This window comes from Lineus longissimus, chromosome 11 (assembly GCF_910592395.1).
Source record: "Lineus longissimus chromosome 11, tnLinLong1.2, whole genome shotgun sequence".
In the NCBI taxonomy this organism is placed as follows: domain Eukaryota; kingdom Metazoa; phylum Nemertea; class Pilidiophora; order Heteronemertea; family Lineidae; genus Lineus; species Lineus longissimus.
Window position 1 is genome coordinate 12,052,042 of NC_088318.1, and position 18,208 is coordinate 12,070,249.

General features: G+C 44.5%; 2 protein-coding genes across 3 annotated transcripts; one reads left to right on the top strand and one right to left on the bottom strand.

Moving 5' to 3' along the window:
• Positions 1-5,165: 5,165 nt before the first annotated feature.
• On the bottom strand, positions 5,166-10,696 carry LOC135496074 (neuralized-like protein 2). Of its 2 annotated transcripts, none has more exons than XM_064785191.1 (3): positions 10,560-10,696; positions 8,288-8,985; positions 5,166-7,882 (listed from the first exon to the last, which is right to left on the bottom strand). In XM_064785191.1, the coding sequence occupies exons 2-3, from the start codon at positions 8,973-8,975 to the stop codon at positions 7,767-7,769; spliced, it is 804 nt and encodes a 267-aa protein (XP_064641261.1). In that variant the 5' UTR covers positions 8,976-8,985; positions 10,560-10,696; the 3' UTR covers positions 5,166-7,766. The 2 variants fall into 2 exon arrangements, with proteins under 2 accessions (XP_064641261.1, XP_064641262.1); XM_064785192.1 differs by lacking the exon at positions 10,560-10,696 and adding an exon at positions 9,169-9,326.
• A 3,148-nt stretch (positions 10,697-13,844) lies between these two features.
• On the top strand, positions 13,845-18,206 carry LOC135495544 (nucleoporin SEH1-like). The gene is made up of 9 exons (XM_064784318.1): positions 13,845-14,004; positions 14,440-14,490; positions 14,662-14,767; positions 15,023-15,141; positions 15,849-15,979; positions 16,127-16,219; positions 16,658-16,798; positions 17,150-17,310; positions 17,482-18,206. The coding sequence occupies exons 1-9, from the start codon at positions 13,894-13,896 to the stop codon at positions 17,664-17,666; spliced, it is 1,098 nt and encodes a 365-aa protein (XP_064640388.1). The 5' UTR covers positions 13,845-13,893; the 3' UTR covers positions 17,667-18,206.
• The last annotated feature ends 2 nt before the right edge of the window (positions 18,207-18,208 follow it).

The window sequence follows — 18,208 nt, forward strand, 5'->3', positions numbered from 1 at the left end:
AAAAACATCTTCTGTCACCTCTGAATGCAAATGTCCTGCACCGTTTTTCGTCCTTATTCACCTCAGGCTGTACCTGTATGGCTTCCGTGCATGCCATTGCCTTGATGTCTGCTGTCCCATCGCATCATCTTAGGCCACCTAACAGGTCTTCTGTCTTCTGCTCTGGTAATCTCTGCCTTCCCCATCACCTACTAACTTCTCATGCTGTCTCTGGACAGATGTCTTCTGTCCCCTCTGAAAGCAAATATCCTCTAACGTCCTCTGTCACCTCCGAGCACCTCTGGCTGTCTCTCTGGACATCTTCGGTTGCCCCTGAATGCGAATTCCTTTACCCCTTCCGTCCAATCTCATCATCTTAGGACACCAAACACGTCTTCTGTCACCTCTGAATGCAAATGTCCTGCCCTGTCCTTCGTCCTTTGTCACCTCAGGCTGTCTCTGGACATCTTCTGTTGCCCCTGCATACGAATGCCTTTACCCCTTCCGTCCAATCTCATCATCTTAGGACACCAAACACGTCTTCTGTCACCTCTGAATGCAAATGCCCTGCCCTGTCCTTCGTCGTTTGTCACCTCAGGCTGTCTCTGGACATCTTCTGTTGCCCCTGCATACGAATGCCTTTACCCCTTCCGCCCAATCTCATCATCTTAGTACACCAAAAACGTCTTTTGTCACCAATGAATGCAAATGTCCGGCCCTGTCCTTCGTCCTTTGTCACCTAAGGTTGTCTCTGGACATCTTCTTTTGCCCCTGTATACGAATGCCTTTACCCCTTCCGTCCAATCTCATCATCTTAGGACATCAAACACGTCTTCTGTCACCTCTGAATGCAAATGTCCGGCCCTGTCCTTCGTCCTTTGTCACCTAAGGTTGTCTCTGGACATCTTCTGTTGCCCCTGCATACGAATGCCTTTACCCCTTCCGTCCAATCTCATCATCTTAGGACATCAAACACGTCTTCTGTCACCTCTGAATGCAAATGTCCTGCCCTGTCCTCCGTCCTTTGTCACCTCTGGCTTTCCTGGACATCTTCTGTTGCCCCTGCATACGAATGCCTTTACCCCTTCCGTCCAATCTCATCATCTTAGGACACCAAACACGTCTTCTGTCACCTCTGAATGCAAATGCCCTGCCCTGTCCTTCGTCGTTTGTCACCTCAGGCTGTCTCTGGACATCTTCTGTTGCCCCTGCATACGAATGCCTTTACCCCTTCCGCCCAATCTCATCATCTTAGTACACCAAAAACGTCTTTTGTCACCAATGAATGCAAATGTCCGGCCCTGTCCTTCGTCCTTTGTCACCTAAGGCTGTCTCTGGACATCTTCTTTTGCCCCTGTATACGAATGCCTTTACCCCTTCCGTCCAATCTCATCATCTTAGGACACGAAAAACGTCTTCTGTCACTTCTGAATGCAAATGTCCTGCACTGTCCTTCGTCCTTTGTCACCTCAGGCTGTATCAGGATGTTTTCCCTGCATGCCATTGTCTTTATGTCTCCTGTCCCATCACATCATCTTAGGCCACCTTAAAAGGTCTTCTGTCACCTCCTCTTGTAATGTCCTCTGCCTTCCCCATCACCGACTAACATCTCATGCTGTCTCTGGACGTCTTCTGTCACCTCCTTGCTGTCCCCTCTGGAAGCAAATGTCCTCTGCCGTCCTCTGTCACCTCCCAGCACCTCATGCTGTCTCTGGACGTCTTCTGTCCCCTCCCTGCTGTCCCCTCCGAAAGCAAATGTCCTCTGCCGTCCTCGGTCACCTCCCAGCACCTCATGCTGTCTCTGGACGTCTTCTGTCCCCTCGCTGCTGTCCCCTCCGAAAACAAAAATCCTATGTCGTCCTCGGTCACCTCCCAGCACCTCATGCTGTCTCTGGACGTGTTCTGTCCCATCCCTGCTGTCCCCTCTAAATGCAAATGTCCTCTACCGTCCTCGGTCACCTCCCAGCACCTCAGACTGTCTCTGGACGTCTTCTGTCTCCTCCCTGCTGTCCCCTCTAAATGCAAATGTCCTCTACCGTCCTTTGTCATCTTCGAGCACCTCAGACTGTCTCTCGACGTATTCTGTTGCCCCTGCATGCGAATGCCTTAACCCTTCCGTCCAATCTCATCATCTTATGACACCAAAAACGTCTCCTGTCACCTCTGAATGCAAATGTCCTGCCCTGTCCTCCGTCACATCCCAACACCTCAGGCTGTCTCTGGACGTCTTCTGTCAACTCCCTGCTGTCCCCTGTAAATGCAAATGTCCTCTTCCGTCCTTTGTCATCTCCGAGCACCTCAGACTGTCTCTCGACGTCTTGTGTTGCCCCTGAATGCGAATGCCTTTACCACTACCATCAAATCTCATCATCTTAGGACACCAAAAACGTCTCCTGTCACCTCTGAATGCAAATGTCCTGCCCTGTCCTCCGTCACATCCCAACACCTCAGGGTGTCTCTGGACGTCTTCTATTGCCCCTGCATGCGAATGTCTTTACCCCTTCCGTCCAATCTCATCAACTTAGGACACAAAAACATCTTCTGTCACCTCTGAATGCAAATGTCCTGCACCGTTTTTCGTCCTTATTCACCTCAGGCTGTACCTGTATGGCTTCCGTGCATGCCATTGCCTTTATGTCTGCTGTCCCATCGCATCATCTTAGGCCACCTAACAGGTCTTCTGTCTTCTCCTCTGGTAATCTCTGCCTTCCCACTCACCTACTAACTTCTCATGCTGTCTCTGGACAGATGTCTTCTGTTCCCTCTGAAAGCAAATATCCTCTAACGTCCTCTGTCACCTCCGAGCACCTCTGGCTGTCTCTCTGGACATCTTCGGTTGCCCCTGAATGCGAATTCCTTTACCCCTTCCGTCCAATCTCATCATCTTAGGACACCAAACACGTCTTCTGTCACCTCTGAATGCAAATGTCCTGCCCTGTCCTTCGTCCTTTGTCACCTCAGGCTGTCTCTGGACATCTTCTGTTGCCCCTGCATACGAATGCCTTTACCCCTTCCGTCCAATCTCATCATCTTAGGACACCAAACACGTCTTCTGTCACCTCTGAATGCAAATGCCCTGCCCTGTCCTTCGTCGTTTGTCACCTCAGGCTGTCTCTGGACATCTTCTGTTGCCCCTGCATACGAATGCCTTTACCCCTTCCGCCCAATCTCATCATCTTAGTACACCAAAAACGTCTTTTGTCACCAATGAATGCAAATGTCCGGCCCTGTCCTTCGTCCTTTGTCACCTAAGGCTGTCTCTGGACATCTTCTTTTGCCCCTGTATACGAATGCCTTTACCCCTTCCGTCCAATCTCATCATCTTAGGACACGAAAAACGTCTTCTGTCACTTCTGAATGCAAATGTCCTGCACTGTCCTTCGTCCTTTGTCACCTCAGGCTGTATCAGGATGTTTTCCCTGCATGCCATTGTCTTTATGTCTCCTGTCCCATCACATCATCTTAGGCCACCTTAAAAGGTCTTCTGTCACCTCCTCTTGTAATGTCCTCTGCCTTCCCCATCACCGACTAACATCTCATGCTGTCTCTGGACGTCTTCTGTCACCTCCTTGCTGTCCCCTCTGGAAGCAAATGTCCTCTGCCGTCCTCTGTCACCTCCCAGCACCTCATGCTGTCTCTGGACGTCTTCTGTCCCCTCCCTGCTGTCCCCTCCGAAAGCAAATGTCCTCTGCCGTCCTCGGTCACCTCCCAGCACCTCATGCTGTCTCTGGACGTCTTCTGTCCCCTCGCTGCTGTCCCCTCCGAAAGCAAATGTCCTATGTCGTCCTCGGTCACCTCCCAGCACCTCATGCTGTCTCTGGACGTGTTCTGTCCCATCCCTGCTGTCCCCTCTAAATGCAAATGTCCTCTACCGTCCTCGGTCACCTCCCAGCACCTCAGACTGTCTCTGGACGTCTTCTGTCTCCTCCCTGCTGTCCCCTCTAAATGCAAATGTCCTCTACCGTCCTTTGTCATCTTCGAGCACCTCAGACTGTCTCTCGACGTATTCTGTTGCCCCTGCATGCGAATGCCTTAACCCTTCCGTCCAATCTCATCATCTTAGGACACCAAAAACGTCTCCTGTCACCTCTGAATGCAAATGTCCTGCCCTGTCCTCCGTCACATCCCAACACCTCAGGCTGTCTCTGGACGTCTTCTGTCAACTCCCTGCTGTCCCCTGTAAATGCAAATGTCCTCTTCCGTCCTTTGTCATCTCCGAGCACCTCAGACTGTCTCTCGACGTCTTGTGTTGCCCCTGAATGCGAATGCCTTTACCACTACCATCAAATCTCATCATCTTAGGACACCAAAAACGTCTCCTGTCACCTCTGAATGCAAATGTCCTGCCCTGTCCTCCGTCACATCCCAACACCTCAGGCTGTCTCTGGACGTCTTCTGTCAACTCCCTGCTGTCCCCTGTAAATGCAAATGTCCTCTTCCGTCCTTTGTCATCTCCGAGCACCTCAGGCTGTCTCTGGACATCTTGTGTTGCCCCTGAATGCGAATGCCTTTACCACTACCATCAAATCTCATCATCTTAGGACACCAAAAACGTCTCCTGTCACCTCTGAATGCAAATGTCCTGCCCTGTCGTCCGTCACATCCCAACACCTCAGGGTGTCTCTGGACGTCTTCTATTGCCCCTGCATGCGAATGTCTTTACCCCTTCCGTCCAATCTCATCAACTTAGGACACAAAAACATCTTCTGTCACCTCTGAATGCAAATGTCCTGCCCTGTCGTCCGTCACATCCCAACACCTCAGGGTGTCTCTGGACGTCTTCTATTGCCCCTGCATGCGAATGTCTTTACCCCTTCCGTCCAATCTCATCAACTTAGGACACAAAAACGTCTCCTGTCACCTCTGAATGCAAATGTCCTGCCCTGTCGTCCGTCACATCCCAACACCTCAGGCTGTCTCTGAACGTCTTCTGTCGCCTCTGAATGCAAATGCCTGGACTGCCTTCTGCCCTATCGTCTTGAACTATCGATGATGATGCATCACACGGCTCTCTCCTGAGCATTCTGGATAAGGTCAATGCACTTTGCTCATAGTCCTGCTCGATGTCCATTGAAATTCTTTATAGTCAGCAGTGTCAACAGTAACCCTTCAACAAGCAAGCTTTGTCAATTTGCTAAACTTCGGGATGGATTGTAATGAGATGAGGGCACAAAAAACATGCACTATTTATTTCAATCTGTTCGTTTATTTACTGAAGTAGTTCTAAGCAACTTTATATGTTCAACTTATAACAATTCACAGTCACAATTACAGACAGACTTCAAATGAGACAGATTACAATAGAACACTTAAGGACACTCCTGGGACTGAACAAAGTTCTCCTTCTTAGCAGGGTGTCCTCAATACACAGGTCAAAATGAACAGAAATGACCCATTTGGGACCACTGTCCTTAATATAGAGGGTGTCCTGCTAACCATGTGTCTGCCAAGAGAAATTCCACTGTCCTCAAACAAATCTCACTTATCCAGCGAAAGTAAAAAGGATACATGTGTCTTGCCTAGCTCATAAACCAAGACCCAAGCATCAGAGCACATTCTTTGTGGTTAAGTCAATTATACATGAGACAGTCTGCAGAATACGCAGTCAGTCTCTCAGATTCATAAGGATAAATTACCACGCCCACTCTGTCAAATTTGACCCAAGAGCTATTATGAAAATGTACAGATGCAGTGGAGAAACAGCCTTCATGCCCCCAACATTAATGAAATCCTTCTGCCCTCCTTTGAAAGGACAGAAGCACTAGGTCAATCGCCTCACTTGTTGCCCAACTATAGTGCCACATATAAATGCTCTCAGGTCATGATTGTGTAATACTCCTTGGAGAACCATTTTCCAAGGCAGGAGCAGACACAGAAGATGACGGCAGTCACAATTTACATAATTTACATAATTCTTATTTTGCTGTAAACCAGGGATTTCAGCAAGCAATCGGTAGCCAGTGGGCATTTTTTTTCATAGTTCAGTTGGGCCGGTACAGCAAACTAAATACTTTACAGATGATCTGGTGAAAGATTAAGCTAACCAAAAACACCACCTAGTTTTAAAACCCTTTCCATGTTGAATTAATTTTCAGTTTTTGACCAATAAATGTTAATGTTTTTCGCACACAGATGAACATAATGGATAAGGCATGCAGAAGGTGTCACAGCAGAAGGTGTCACACTCACAGCAAAGCTGCCATCTGCCCTTAAAGGGGTACGCCATTTGTAATAACCGGTAAACAGAACTGCAGCCATACACAATGCTAAGTGCAGTAACATGTAGCAAATTTGCGGAAACTTGATATTTATAGTATTTATACATGTAGTATTTGTGTATATGTCTACACAATGGAATTGTTGACATTTATATTCAGAATGTATTTACACAATTCGAAACTTTCAAATTCGATTATAAATTTGAAATACTTAACGAACGGCGTAGGCCTTTAAGACAGTAGAATAGCTCAGTTGATTTGCCAACCATGAGGTTATGTTTGGGCGTATTATGTCCGTCAGCTTCACGGAAAGGGTCTTAAATCACAGAATATTTCTGAATATCAACTCACATCTATGTAACATTAGCCGATCAAAATGTCAATTACAAAATATTCAAAACACAGTATTTCATACCATCGATACCCTATGAAGCAGTTGAAATTTGAACTTTTTTCTGTACAAAAATAAAGGCCTACTTACATGTAACAACGGCAGACGCATGGTGAAATAATACAACTCAACAGCTGTGGTTTATGATAAATAAACAGTGTTTAGCAACTATACTGATAACGTGAATGAATACAATTATTTGGCACAGCAAGAAATCATGACCCTGTGTCAGTCTTACGTCCACGTCATGAGAAAATGGCATAATATGGAACTTGACCATAATTCACATGAATTTATATTGTTAGTGATCACTCAATAGTCATGATAGTAGGCCATGCATCTTATATATTATACCACCTGACTCTAAAGAAGTTGACCATGCAAGATAGTGTCCAACATATTGCCAAGAGTGTCAACAGTCTACTTGCAGAGCACCTTCCACGTGCAAGTCACTGTCGGACAGAAAAATTGCAACAGAAAACCTTCAAATGGAAGGCCGGCATAAATCAAAATGAATAGGGGTTGATCCCTTTAGTGGAAAGGGTACATTGACATTCACAATTCGGATCCTAGATCTTTACGTTATAATACAGACAAGAATAATGGCACAGCTAGAAGGAAAATACGAGTTCCTGAAGTGGGACACCCTCTAGGCAGCAAACAATTCTGAAAGGACCTTGAACTTAAATCCAACAAATACAAATTTCGATTTCGATCCCGTTCTTTTTAATCAATAGCCATTGTCGAAATCGGTGTCATAAACATGATAATTTATGAGTGAACCACTCTTGATCATAACATTTGTTATTGAAAACTGATGGCAGTGACCTTTCTGATTAACGTATTGATTTTAATGACAAGACACCAAGTTAGCCTTCGCGGTGAGCCAGAACCACAAATCCTTTTCAGGATGAGAAAAAAACGGTAATCCACCAAAATTCGGAAATGTCGCATCTCTGTTATCAGCGATGACTGAAGAACTATCACATTCACAGCATTGATTGAATATACTGGAAACCACATAATTCTGCTGGGCGTTCAATTTTTGCAGATTTCATGAATAATCTAAATTTGCAATAAGCAAAAATTGCCAAAAATTCTTTTTTGAGAAATTTTCACAAAAATCGCAAAAATAAAACCTCACAAAAATGTGTTGGTTTGCAGAATACTGTGATCTTTCATATCTCGTAGCGTAGATATTCCTTTAACTTGTTAGGCAGTGGCAGCTGTTTGATGGCATTCTTCTTGGTGTGTTTGAGAATTATGTCACGGCAGGCGTGTTGGAGTGAAAGCTCTGAAGAATAGAAAGAAAGAAGGTTTTCAAAGTAATGCAAAGTAAGAAGGCAACTCAAAGTACAGATATGTACATCACAACAAGCACAAATCAATGTATATGCTTGATGACACCAAAAACTAGGGCATGGCTTGGTTACATGTCAGCAAGATACATGTATGACAGCATTACTAGGCAGGCTCCAATATGGAACCAGCAAGGAAAGCGACAACCAGGCAACAACCGCAGCACACGGAAATGAGCCTTATAAAATGGAATCAAGTCGCTGCAGCTGTCTTGGAGGCAACTGAAGCAGCAGCACAAGACTGCAAGACTAGGAGGCGGAGGGACACCATGGAGGACCTACATTTGTGAGCTTCAACTTACAAGCCGAGTACCCTTGATGAGAATAGAAACTATCCTTACCTGTGTATAATTGTATGACCCGCACCTGTTTCGTTGTCCCATAGACGTCCACTACGGCATATAACGGGCCATCCTTATAAGGAATTTCACGCGCACAAGGCCCCTGGTCTTCACCGTTGATAATAAAATGCATTTCCGCCTTGTCCTCTGCTATCACATACATCACTCCGATACGACTTCCGACATCGGTCGGCAAAAGATTTCCGTTACTACTAGAATCGGAACTTATCCCATCACTGTCCACATCAGCTTTACGATATTTCATTAAAGGTTTTAGCAAGTTCGGTTGAAACGATCCGCGACTAGATTGAACGAATTGTCCGTTACTTAGGATAGACTCGTATGGTTTACGCTCCGGCCAATCGCCCGATACGTCCTCCATGTAAACACGATTATGAGACTTAGTCACTGCAAAAATCCACGACTTTCCCATGTTGGCAAGATCGGGGAGCGCATATTGTGGCAATGGCATTCGTTTACTTGGAACGTGTTGCGTCAAACCAATCCGTAAATGTCCACTCCATCCACCTTCGTTTTTCTCCAACTCGATTAGAAAGATCTCCGCCGGCGTTAGTGGCTTTTCTCCGAAACATATGGCGTGAGCAAAACTCGAGACACGGGTGGCGACCATGTTTTCATCCTCCAGACGGATATTCTGGCCATGAAATGAATGAAATCTGGTTGGCATTTTGGCAAGCCTGGAAGAGACAAAACACGGTGGTTAAAAACAGAAACATATCGACATTAACTAGGACTTGAATCCTCATGTCCTAAGGAAGACTGAAAGGAATGATTGCCCAGTGGCATCATCCTGAGCACAAAGCTCTATGGGGCTCTGTGGTGGAACTATCTGGGACAGCTGTTACTGAACATAGACTCACTATCCAGCATGCATCTCAAAACCCCTGGCAGACGAAGAAGAATCCTAATGTTAGTCCGATGATTAGAACCTGAAAATAGTTCATACAAAACGTAGCCAACTTCTAAACAATTCTTGATTTATTCCCATTCCGCCAATATTTATCAGAACTTGAATGTGTACATGAGGCCAGTCTCAATTGAATTATAACTTTAGTGGTTGAACGTCCTTAAAGACTGGGTGTAATCAAGACCAAGTTATAAACATATCAAGTCTGAGTAAGTCATTACCAATAAGAAAACACCTGAAGTAGGTCAATTGCCTCAATGATTAGAATTAATTCCATAGACGATTGTTGTAACCATTGCACAATGGAGTAAGGACCAATTACCCTAGATTGAATCCTGGAGTAAGGACAAATTTAGTATTTATGGAGTATGTGCCAAGTACCCTAGACTGAAGACAAAGTCAGCAACCCTGGAGTAAGGACAAATTTAGTATTTATGGAGTATGGGCCAAGTACCCCAGATTTGAAGACAAAGTCAGATACCCTGGAGTAAGGGGAAAGTTAGTTTGCATGGAGAAACCAAGAGTGAGAGTAAAGACAAGTCAGTAATAGTCAGATTAAGGGCAAAATCATGCACGCACATGTATTGATAGTTTGCGAAAGTTCTATTGCACATTACCCACTCATGTTGTCTATGGATGACTTCGACATGAGTTTTTTGGGGGTTGACCTGTCATGTGTTTCAACTAAATGGTCACAGTGGCTTATGGCACCGCCAAAGGTTAGCTTAGGCTTTTATCTGATGTGTTCTGTCCTTCTGAAATCTGAGTGTGTGCAATTGTTTTGTTTGGCGTTAGCCGGCTCTGGTTGTCGAAATCAACCTTTTCGAAGAAGTTTGTTTGGGCGCTAACCAGTCATGGGTTTCACCAACGAAGAGTCACAGTGACTTATGGCATCGTCCAAAGTCAGCTTAGGCCTTCTGACATGTTCCGAATGTGCACATTTGATTTGTTTTGGATCCGATTTGTTGACGAAAAGGCGGCTTAGTCCATTTTTTTGTCCGATTTGACACATGCAGGCTGCATGAAAATCATGTGCCTGATCGGTTCCCCTTGGCCTACCCAGTTATATACCCGAAGAAGGTCCCAATCATGCAGTATAAACTGCATAAATGCATGCATCAAACAAGCATGCAGTGGCTCAGTGGCAGTGCATGCAGTGCTCCGTCGCGACTACATGGACTAGGCTTACAGTAAGAGTCTAAGACATGTAGGCCTATAAGAGTAAGAGGACATTTTTGGAGCATTTTGGAAGGAACTCCAACACAACAACCGTAAACGCTTCAATCGTAATAAAGGAACACAATAAGTCATAGGTACTTTGAGAAAGGTATAATGCAGGTGTACCTTTGGTAAAATTAGTTCATCATCAAAAGCTTTATTCAGTGTGATATTCAATGTTTTGTCAGTGAAAACAAAATAAACTGAGAAGCCATCTCATTTCTCGCGACCGAACGAGGCCCGTAACAGAAATATTGATTGGCTGAACCCACGACAGCGGAACGAATCAAAACTGACGTTAGATAGTTGAAACTCGAGACTAAAGGCTATCCATCAGAATCGTATTTTTTTACTAGGGGTCTCACTAGATAGCGCCATATACTTTTTGGTTGGGAGGATTTCTTGGGGATCGGAAGGGAATCCAGTTGTTTTCAATATACTCCGCCTCTCGATATTTCGTTTTTTGTATACGAGGTCATCCTGAGGAAATAAGGGGTAAATGTTCGCTTCTCCGGCCCTGCACACAAACGTGTGTGCAGTGCCGGAGAGGGCCGGAGAAGCGAACATTAGATTAACCCCCGATTTCCTTGGGATGATACGAGGTAGGAGTAAAAAAACTGATATCAGGATGTCGGGGGGGGGGGGCATGCAGAACATCGCTTTTCGTAACAAAAGGGGCAAATCTGGAGTAACTAAAAGAATTTTATTTGTCTATGGCATTCAAGCATTTCATAAGTGCTAAGTCATGCTGATGTGCTCCAAAAAATGTTGTTTTACGAGTCACTGGTTGAAATAATTGCAAATGGGAAAACCCGCCTGGCAATTGACAGAACAGATATCGATTAGCTGAACTATAAAGTGATGATCGTTTGCCCAACACCTCAGCACACTAAGGTCTTTTGCCGTTAGGTGAGAGCTAACGTTCGGGTAAAAATGCAAGTCATGCCTGTCGTGCACTTCTGTAGTGAGAAACCTCTCGAGAACGCCTTCGCGTTCCCTCAATATATTGAGCAATGTAAAATATCAGAACGTATTGCTGACGATCTCTTTCGAAATCGTTGGAGTATATAAAGGTTAAAAGACGTCGAGCAGTCATTGATTTCATTGGCAGTTTCAGAGAAGAGCAGACGACGGAATCCGGTATCATTTCTCGCTCGGTTATCCTCGGAATAAGCAGACGATATTATACGCGAAGTCACAGCTATTAAGAGCGCAGAGAACATAAAGTATTTTGGGAAAACTGAATATTGAAAATGTCCGAGAAAGAGGAAAGTGGCTGTGACGGGAAGTCTTGTCGGCGACGCTTCAAAGGACCGCGAGCGAGAACACATTGTCCCAAACACTTTTGTAAGATTACGCTGGGGACTGATGGCTGTGGTGCTGATACAAATCAGAAGCGTCACCATCATGACAGCGGGGCGTGTCCCTACCTGGAAAAGATACGTAAGGGCGGCTGCTCTGTGGAGGATAAAGAGAAATCAGGATGCGAGTGTGTCCCCCAGGAATGCGCGACTTGGATGTGCGGGTACTACTACACGATGGGTCGCCACGGTGGGTATCAGCCGTGGGGACAGGACCAAGAAGGGTTCGTGCAGCCATGTTTTGGAGACAGTGAAAGCTCCGAATCAGAAGAGGAAAGTGCTAAGCAGGAGGGTATGGAAACCGAGGGTACATCAAGTGAGGGACCTGGTGCAGAAACCAAGGAAGGGGAAACCGTGACAGCTAATGAGGAAAAATGCGAAGGGAACCCTGACACGAAAGATTCCGTTCCAATGGAGTTCCTCCAGTGTGCCTGCTGGGCATACTACATGTTAGGAACTAACGAAGCTGGAGGCCCACCTCACATGGGTCCTTGGGGTCAGCAGTTCGGCCCAAGGCTATTCATGCACCAGGGATTCGGCCCGCACGGACTTTCATTTATGCACAGCAGCGGAGACGAAATGGGCGGTTATGGACCGTTCGTACACCGAGGAGATTTTGGTCATCATCACCCACGTGGTCATCACCACCACGGCCACCACGGCCACCATGGTCATGGGCCACCCTTTTTGTTCCCAGGAATGGGTGGCTTTGGAGGAATGTTCGGATTTCCTAATGGAGACTGGAGACACGGTCATTGTCATGGCGGTTCACGGGGCGGCCGATTTCGCGGGCGAGGGGGTTTCAGAGGCCATGGAGGACCTCCTTGCTGCCCAAGGATGTGCCAAACAAAAGCGGGGAAGGAGGACACAAACCAGAAGACGGAGTAATCTTTGGACATAAATCACAAAACACTTTCTCGTGAGAAACTATAAATTATATCTCCGATTATTATTTGGATTACTGTGCACTGATAGTTTTGAGCTCGTGACAGAATTTGATACATGTGAAGTCCTTCTGAAGGCCGACTGGCTGCAATAAGTGACAGCGGCTGCTTTGCAATGTGTTGGGATGTATTGTTATCAAAGGAGCGCTACGTCCATGCAGCTCCAGCTCCTGGGGTTTTCTCAGTGATGCACTCCTTAAGTATATTGACAACGTTCAAACGCAAGTCTTTCCTCTGCACGTCGCGATGAAAGATTAACTTCTCCATCAATAGTGTATCCCGATGACAACACTAAAGATATGTGGCTTACCAAAGACGACCAATCGAATTGATCGTTTTTTAAAGACGATCCAGCGAATTGGCGGTTTTTGGTTGAACCAACATTAGGTATATTGCTGTCTTTTATTTTGCTTAAATGTACATGTATTATATGAAATTCTCCAATAAAGTATTATTCAAAAGACTATAAGTCGTTTCTGAAATGAATTGGTTCTATTATTATTCAAAAGTGGTTGTGATATTGTACAATGGTTGTGACATTTACTGACGCATATATTTAAAATAATACCAATGAGGACAATTGCTATGGCAGTGATGCTGCCAAGCGTGGACACACATCGCGTCAGGAAAATAAGTTCATTTGATCCGATATCGAGAAAGAAGTGGCATTTTCACGACGAATATTGCGTTGTAAGAAATGTAATTTTATGTCATGCATCTCCTAAAACAAAAGTACAAAACGAACAACCAATTTGACTTGGTGACGACAACCAGAGAAAAAATCACCCCGTTATGAACCTCTCTATTGTCGAAGTATTGACAAAGATGATGAGTGTAGTCAAATAATGAGTGACAACTAAACAATTATCCTGTTCAACATATTCATGTTACTTCGAAAAGTCCCGCAGCCCTTGTAAGACCTCGTATACTCCATGTGCCAAACGATGAAATCAGCTTTGGCTCGTTTTTGAATTTTTGAATTTCCCGCCTACCGGCAACGACAACCACAACGATTGTCTAATAAATAGTGTCTAGCCTAATAGCATTAGGCCCCGCGTGGTGGCGCTGAGACGGCCAAGACTCTGACGGGCATGATTTAGTGGCAAGAAGGAAGTGTAAGATTTTGGTTTTCGTTTCGATTTTCTCATCTTAAAAATGTTTGTTCCACGAAGTATTCCTGTTGAACATAAAGATCTGATACATGATGTAGCATTTGATTACCATGGTCGACGTATGGCAACATGTTCCAGTGATCAAAGTGTGAAGGTATGTGTTCTAGAACGATTTGAAATCGACGCCAAGGCGAAGTTCCGTTTTTGTACACTTAAAATTAGGCCTAGCCTATAACACGTAAACGTTAGATCTGAGATAGGCTACATATTACACAACCCGTCCTTTTGATCGATGCTTCAAGAAAGATGTCCTCTATATCCATCCATGGCCACAGCATCAATAAACTGGGGCACTCGATCCTTTGCATAGGAGTCTGACGATAAACAGTGTCAAGAGTGTGAGGATGGCACCTGTCCTGTTGATAAGACAGATGTCAATTGTCATCCATATGGCATATCCATCCATGGCCACAGCATCAATCAACTGGGGCACCTGATGGGAGTCGGAGTGACCTTTTAATTGCCCAACTTGGATGCACTGCACACGCAAAGCCTCTTTTAAAACACCAGATAATTCCTTGCTTTGCAGATCTGGGACCTGGGAGAGGATGGAGACTGGCACTGTTCCGCATTTTGGAAGGTGAGTAGACCCATAGTCCAAGTGAATACACAGTTTCGACAAAGACATTCAGAGCTAAAAAAAATAAATGGGCACACTCAGAACCTGTCAGAAGACCTTAGCCTTGCGACAGTGACAGCAATATTTTCAGGTTACCAATTCTGATCAATTCGCTTTCTTATGTTGTTTCAGACTCACAGTGGTTCGGTGTGGAGAGTAACCTGGGCCCACCCAGAGTTTGGACAGGTGATCGCCACTTGTTCATTTGACAGGACAGCCGCAGTGTGGGAAGAGATAGGTAAATAAAACCATATTTTGCTGAAGTCACTTGGTCGACCATGTTTGACTGAAGTCTTGATCGCTTGGTCAACCATATTCAGGTGAAGCCTGAGTCACTGGGTCAACCATATTCGGCTAAAGTCTGAGTCACTAGGTCAACCATATTTGGCTGAACTCTTGAGTAACTTGGTCACTGACCTCTTTAGCAACAGTCAATTAAATTGATATTTAATTAGCAATAAAATAGATATTTTCATTAAATTTTCTGTTTCAGTTGGCGAGCCGAGTGCTGAGGGGCAGCAGAACCACTGGGTCAAACGCAGCAGTTTGGTTGATAGTAGGACATCGGTGACAGATGTGAAGTTTGCTCCGAAACACTTAGGCTTGCAGTTAGTAAGTACTGATTGATACATACATACATACATAATGAAATTTATATAGCGCTGTATCCAGAGATGCAATCTCCGCTCAAAGCGCTTTACAATAATAGAGAAACTAATCAAAGATCAGAGACCAAAGACCCTCCCAAACAGATAAGTCTTCAGGAGGGCCTTGAATGTAGTAAGGTCTGTACAAGATGTCAGTTCCGTAGGTAGCTGGTTCCACAACATTGGTCCAGCCACCGAAAATGCCCGGTCACCACAGGTTGGTATGCTTGTCTTGGGAACCAGTAGCCTGACACTTTCTGTTGACCGGAGCACCCGAGACTGGTATCTTGCACTGACAAGTTCACACAAGTATTCCCGTGCAATATGATGAAGTGCCATGAAAGTAATTACAAGAACTTTGAATTGGATACGCTGGATGAACAATTAGATTTAAAATAAGACCTTGTGATTTATTCTTTTCATGAATGTAGGTTACCGTATTCACAAAAAAAATTGCCTGAGAAAATTTGGCAGTTTACAGGAAACAGCTTTAGAACTTGACAATCTCATGAGACTGAGAGGGTTTCCTCAGACAGATATGTCTTGAGGTTCTAATAAATGTCCTGCAATAACTTTAACAGATTTAGACTAAGGTTATTTTAGATTTATTAAAGTGTTTAATGGAATCTTTCTTTGCACTTTCTTTTGTTTTTATTGTTCGTTTCTTTTCAGGCCACTTGCTCAGCAGACGGCGTGGTGCGAATCTATGAGGCTCCCGATGTGATGAATCTGAGTGGATGGACACTACAGCATGAGATACAGTGTAAATTAGGTTGCAGTTGTCTCTCATGGAACCCCTCCAGGTAATAATTCATTGTAAAATAGGTTGTGGTTGCACTTTTTTAGCATGGGGTGTTTTCCATCGGTAGGTAGGTTCATATCAAACGAACAATTTTTTGAGTGTGGCCTAAACTTGATCATTACTTATCATCACATGTACCATGTTTCAGAGTTCATGCTCCGATGTTAGCCATAGCCAGCAATGACCCGAATCAGGCCGTAGGTGGGAAAGTTCATTTATATGAATACAGCGATAACCTAAGGTAAGAGTTGCAACCAGCCAGAAAGAAGCATTACAGCTTCATTTAGTCGTGTCCATGATTTGAATAGAATTGAATAACATCCACTACGCAGCTCTTCACAGTTGAAAAACCGTTGAAGTTTGGTTATGCTGTCCGATCTTCGCTTAAAAGGCTTTGTCATGCCAGAATCATCTGGGGGATGCTAAGGTGCAGCCACTAAATGCTCATTTAAACTTAAGTGCCTCTGGGAGGATTCGAACCCACAACCTCTCAAAAAGCAGATTTCAGAACATGAAAACCCGATCATCACTACTGCATCCCCATTTATGAATTCGAAAACCTTTTTTTCATGGTTCAAACAAGGGGAACAAGAACAAGAACAGTTTTAGCAGAGCGGTTCTCGGACAGGATTGCGAAAAATCTCTATTCACAATTTGGATATTTTTATTTGTTTTTCAGGAAATGGACCAAAATCGATATACTATCGACAATCACAGATCCTGTCAATGATGTAGCATTTGCACCAAATCTTGGACGGTCGTACCATTCTCTAGCAATAGCAACAAAAGATGTCCGCATACTGACATTAGAGCCCCTAAGGTAGGACAATAGCACCTTACCTGACCAGACATCTTCAGTAGGACTTCTCTAATAAGGACACCCTTGGGACTGGCAGACACTGTCCTTAATACAGGTGCCCTGATTACAGAGATCAAATAAGTTGGAAGTGAAGAATTCTGTACCAAAACTAGTGTCCTTATAATAGTGACGGTGTTCTGATTACACTTTTTTAGAGGTCCCCACCAAGTTAGGTTCCTCGATTTTGATTAAGTTTTCATTTTTGGGGTGTCAAGATGGTAAAATGGAGTACTGTCAGTGAGAGAATCTACCAGTGAACGGCTTGATTACGTTTCTTTGATTGCTTAAATACTCGTCTTACTTTTGTTTTAGGAAAGAACAGGCAGCATCACAACAGAGTGGCACAAAACTTGGCATCCGACAGGTGGCACAGTTTGAGGAACACAACTCACAGGTTTGGCGATTGAGTTGGAATATTACTGGAACGATACTAGCTTCCTCTGGAGATGACGGCAGCGTACGACTCTGGAAAGGTAAGATACCAGTCTCCAAACAGACACTCGTTACGTTTCTGCTAACACAGTCTGCCATGACTTAAACCAATTTAGGACCAAAACTTGTGTCCTGTAAGAGTGAGTTTCCTTAATAGAGAGATGTCGGCTAAGAGAGGTTCTACTCTACTTGTCATTGCATTCTCTTTGCAGCTAATTACCTCGACAACTGGAAGTGCATCTCGGTGTTGAAAGGCGACGGCAGTATGACGGCAGTCATGGAAAACGGACTGATTGGTGGAGGTTATACACACGTTGGCTCAGTCAACGGCACAGTCTCTGCGACGAATGTGGCACGATATCACAAGTCAAGTGGCGGAGCGTCTGGAATGTTTTGACGAGAATTAAAAGTCAAGAACTGAACAATTGATCTTATATTGGTGGAAACTCGACTGTGTCACTTGATCCGCTCTCATTTATTTTTGATTGTGATGGTATTATGTTCCCTAAAGATGGCCAGCGGACAGTGGCACTTCCGATCATTGTATACCTTGCCTATTACTAATGGGGATTTAGTCCCAGCTGCCTGACAACAAAGATGTTTTTAGCTCCGTAGTCTGGTTGGTCTTCTTCTAAACAATTTGTGAAAAATCTGTATTCAGATATTCATTGTTCATCTTAAAGAGTCTGTAGATTGTAAAATCGTTCGAAATACAGTTTACCTGTGAGACACTAGCACACTGTGACTGCAGTAATAAAGAGCAGTGCAGCTCTTGTCAACTTACAGACCACTCACTCTTCAAGGAAGTGAATACCCTACAACCTTTGTGGGATATAGTCAAAATTGCTCTACATGCTAATATCGGGTCTGGAATCATGATAAATTGTGCCGTTAAGCACTTCCCCTGAACAATATTGCAAGGATTTGTAATAAAATACT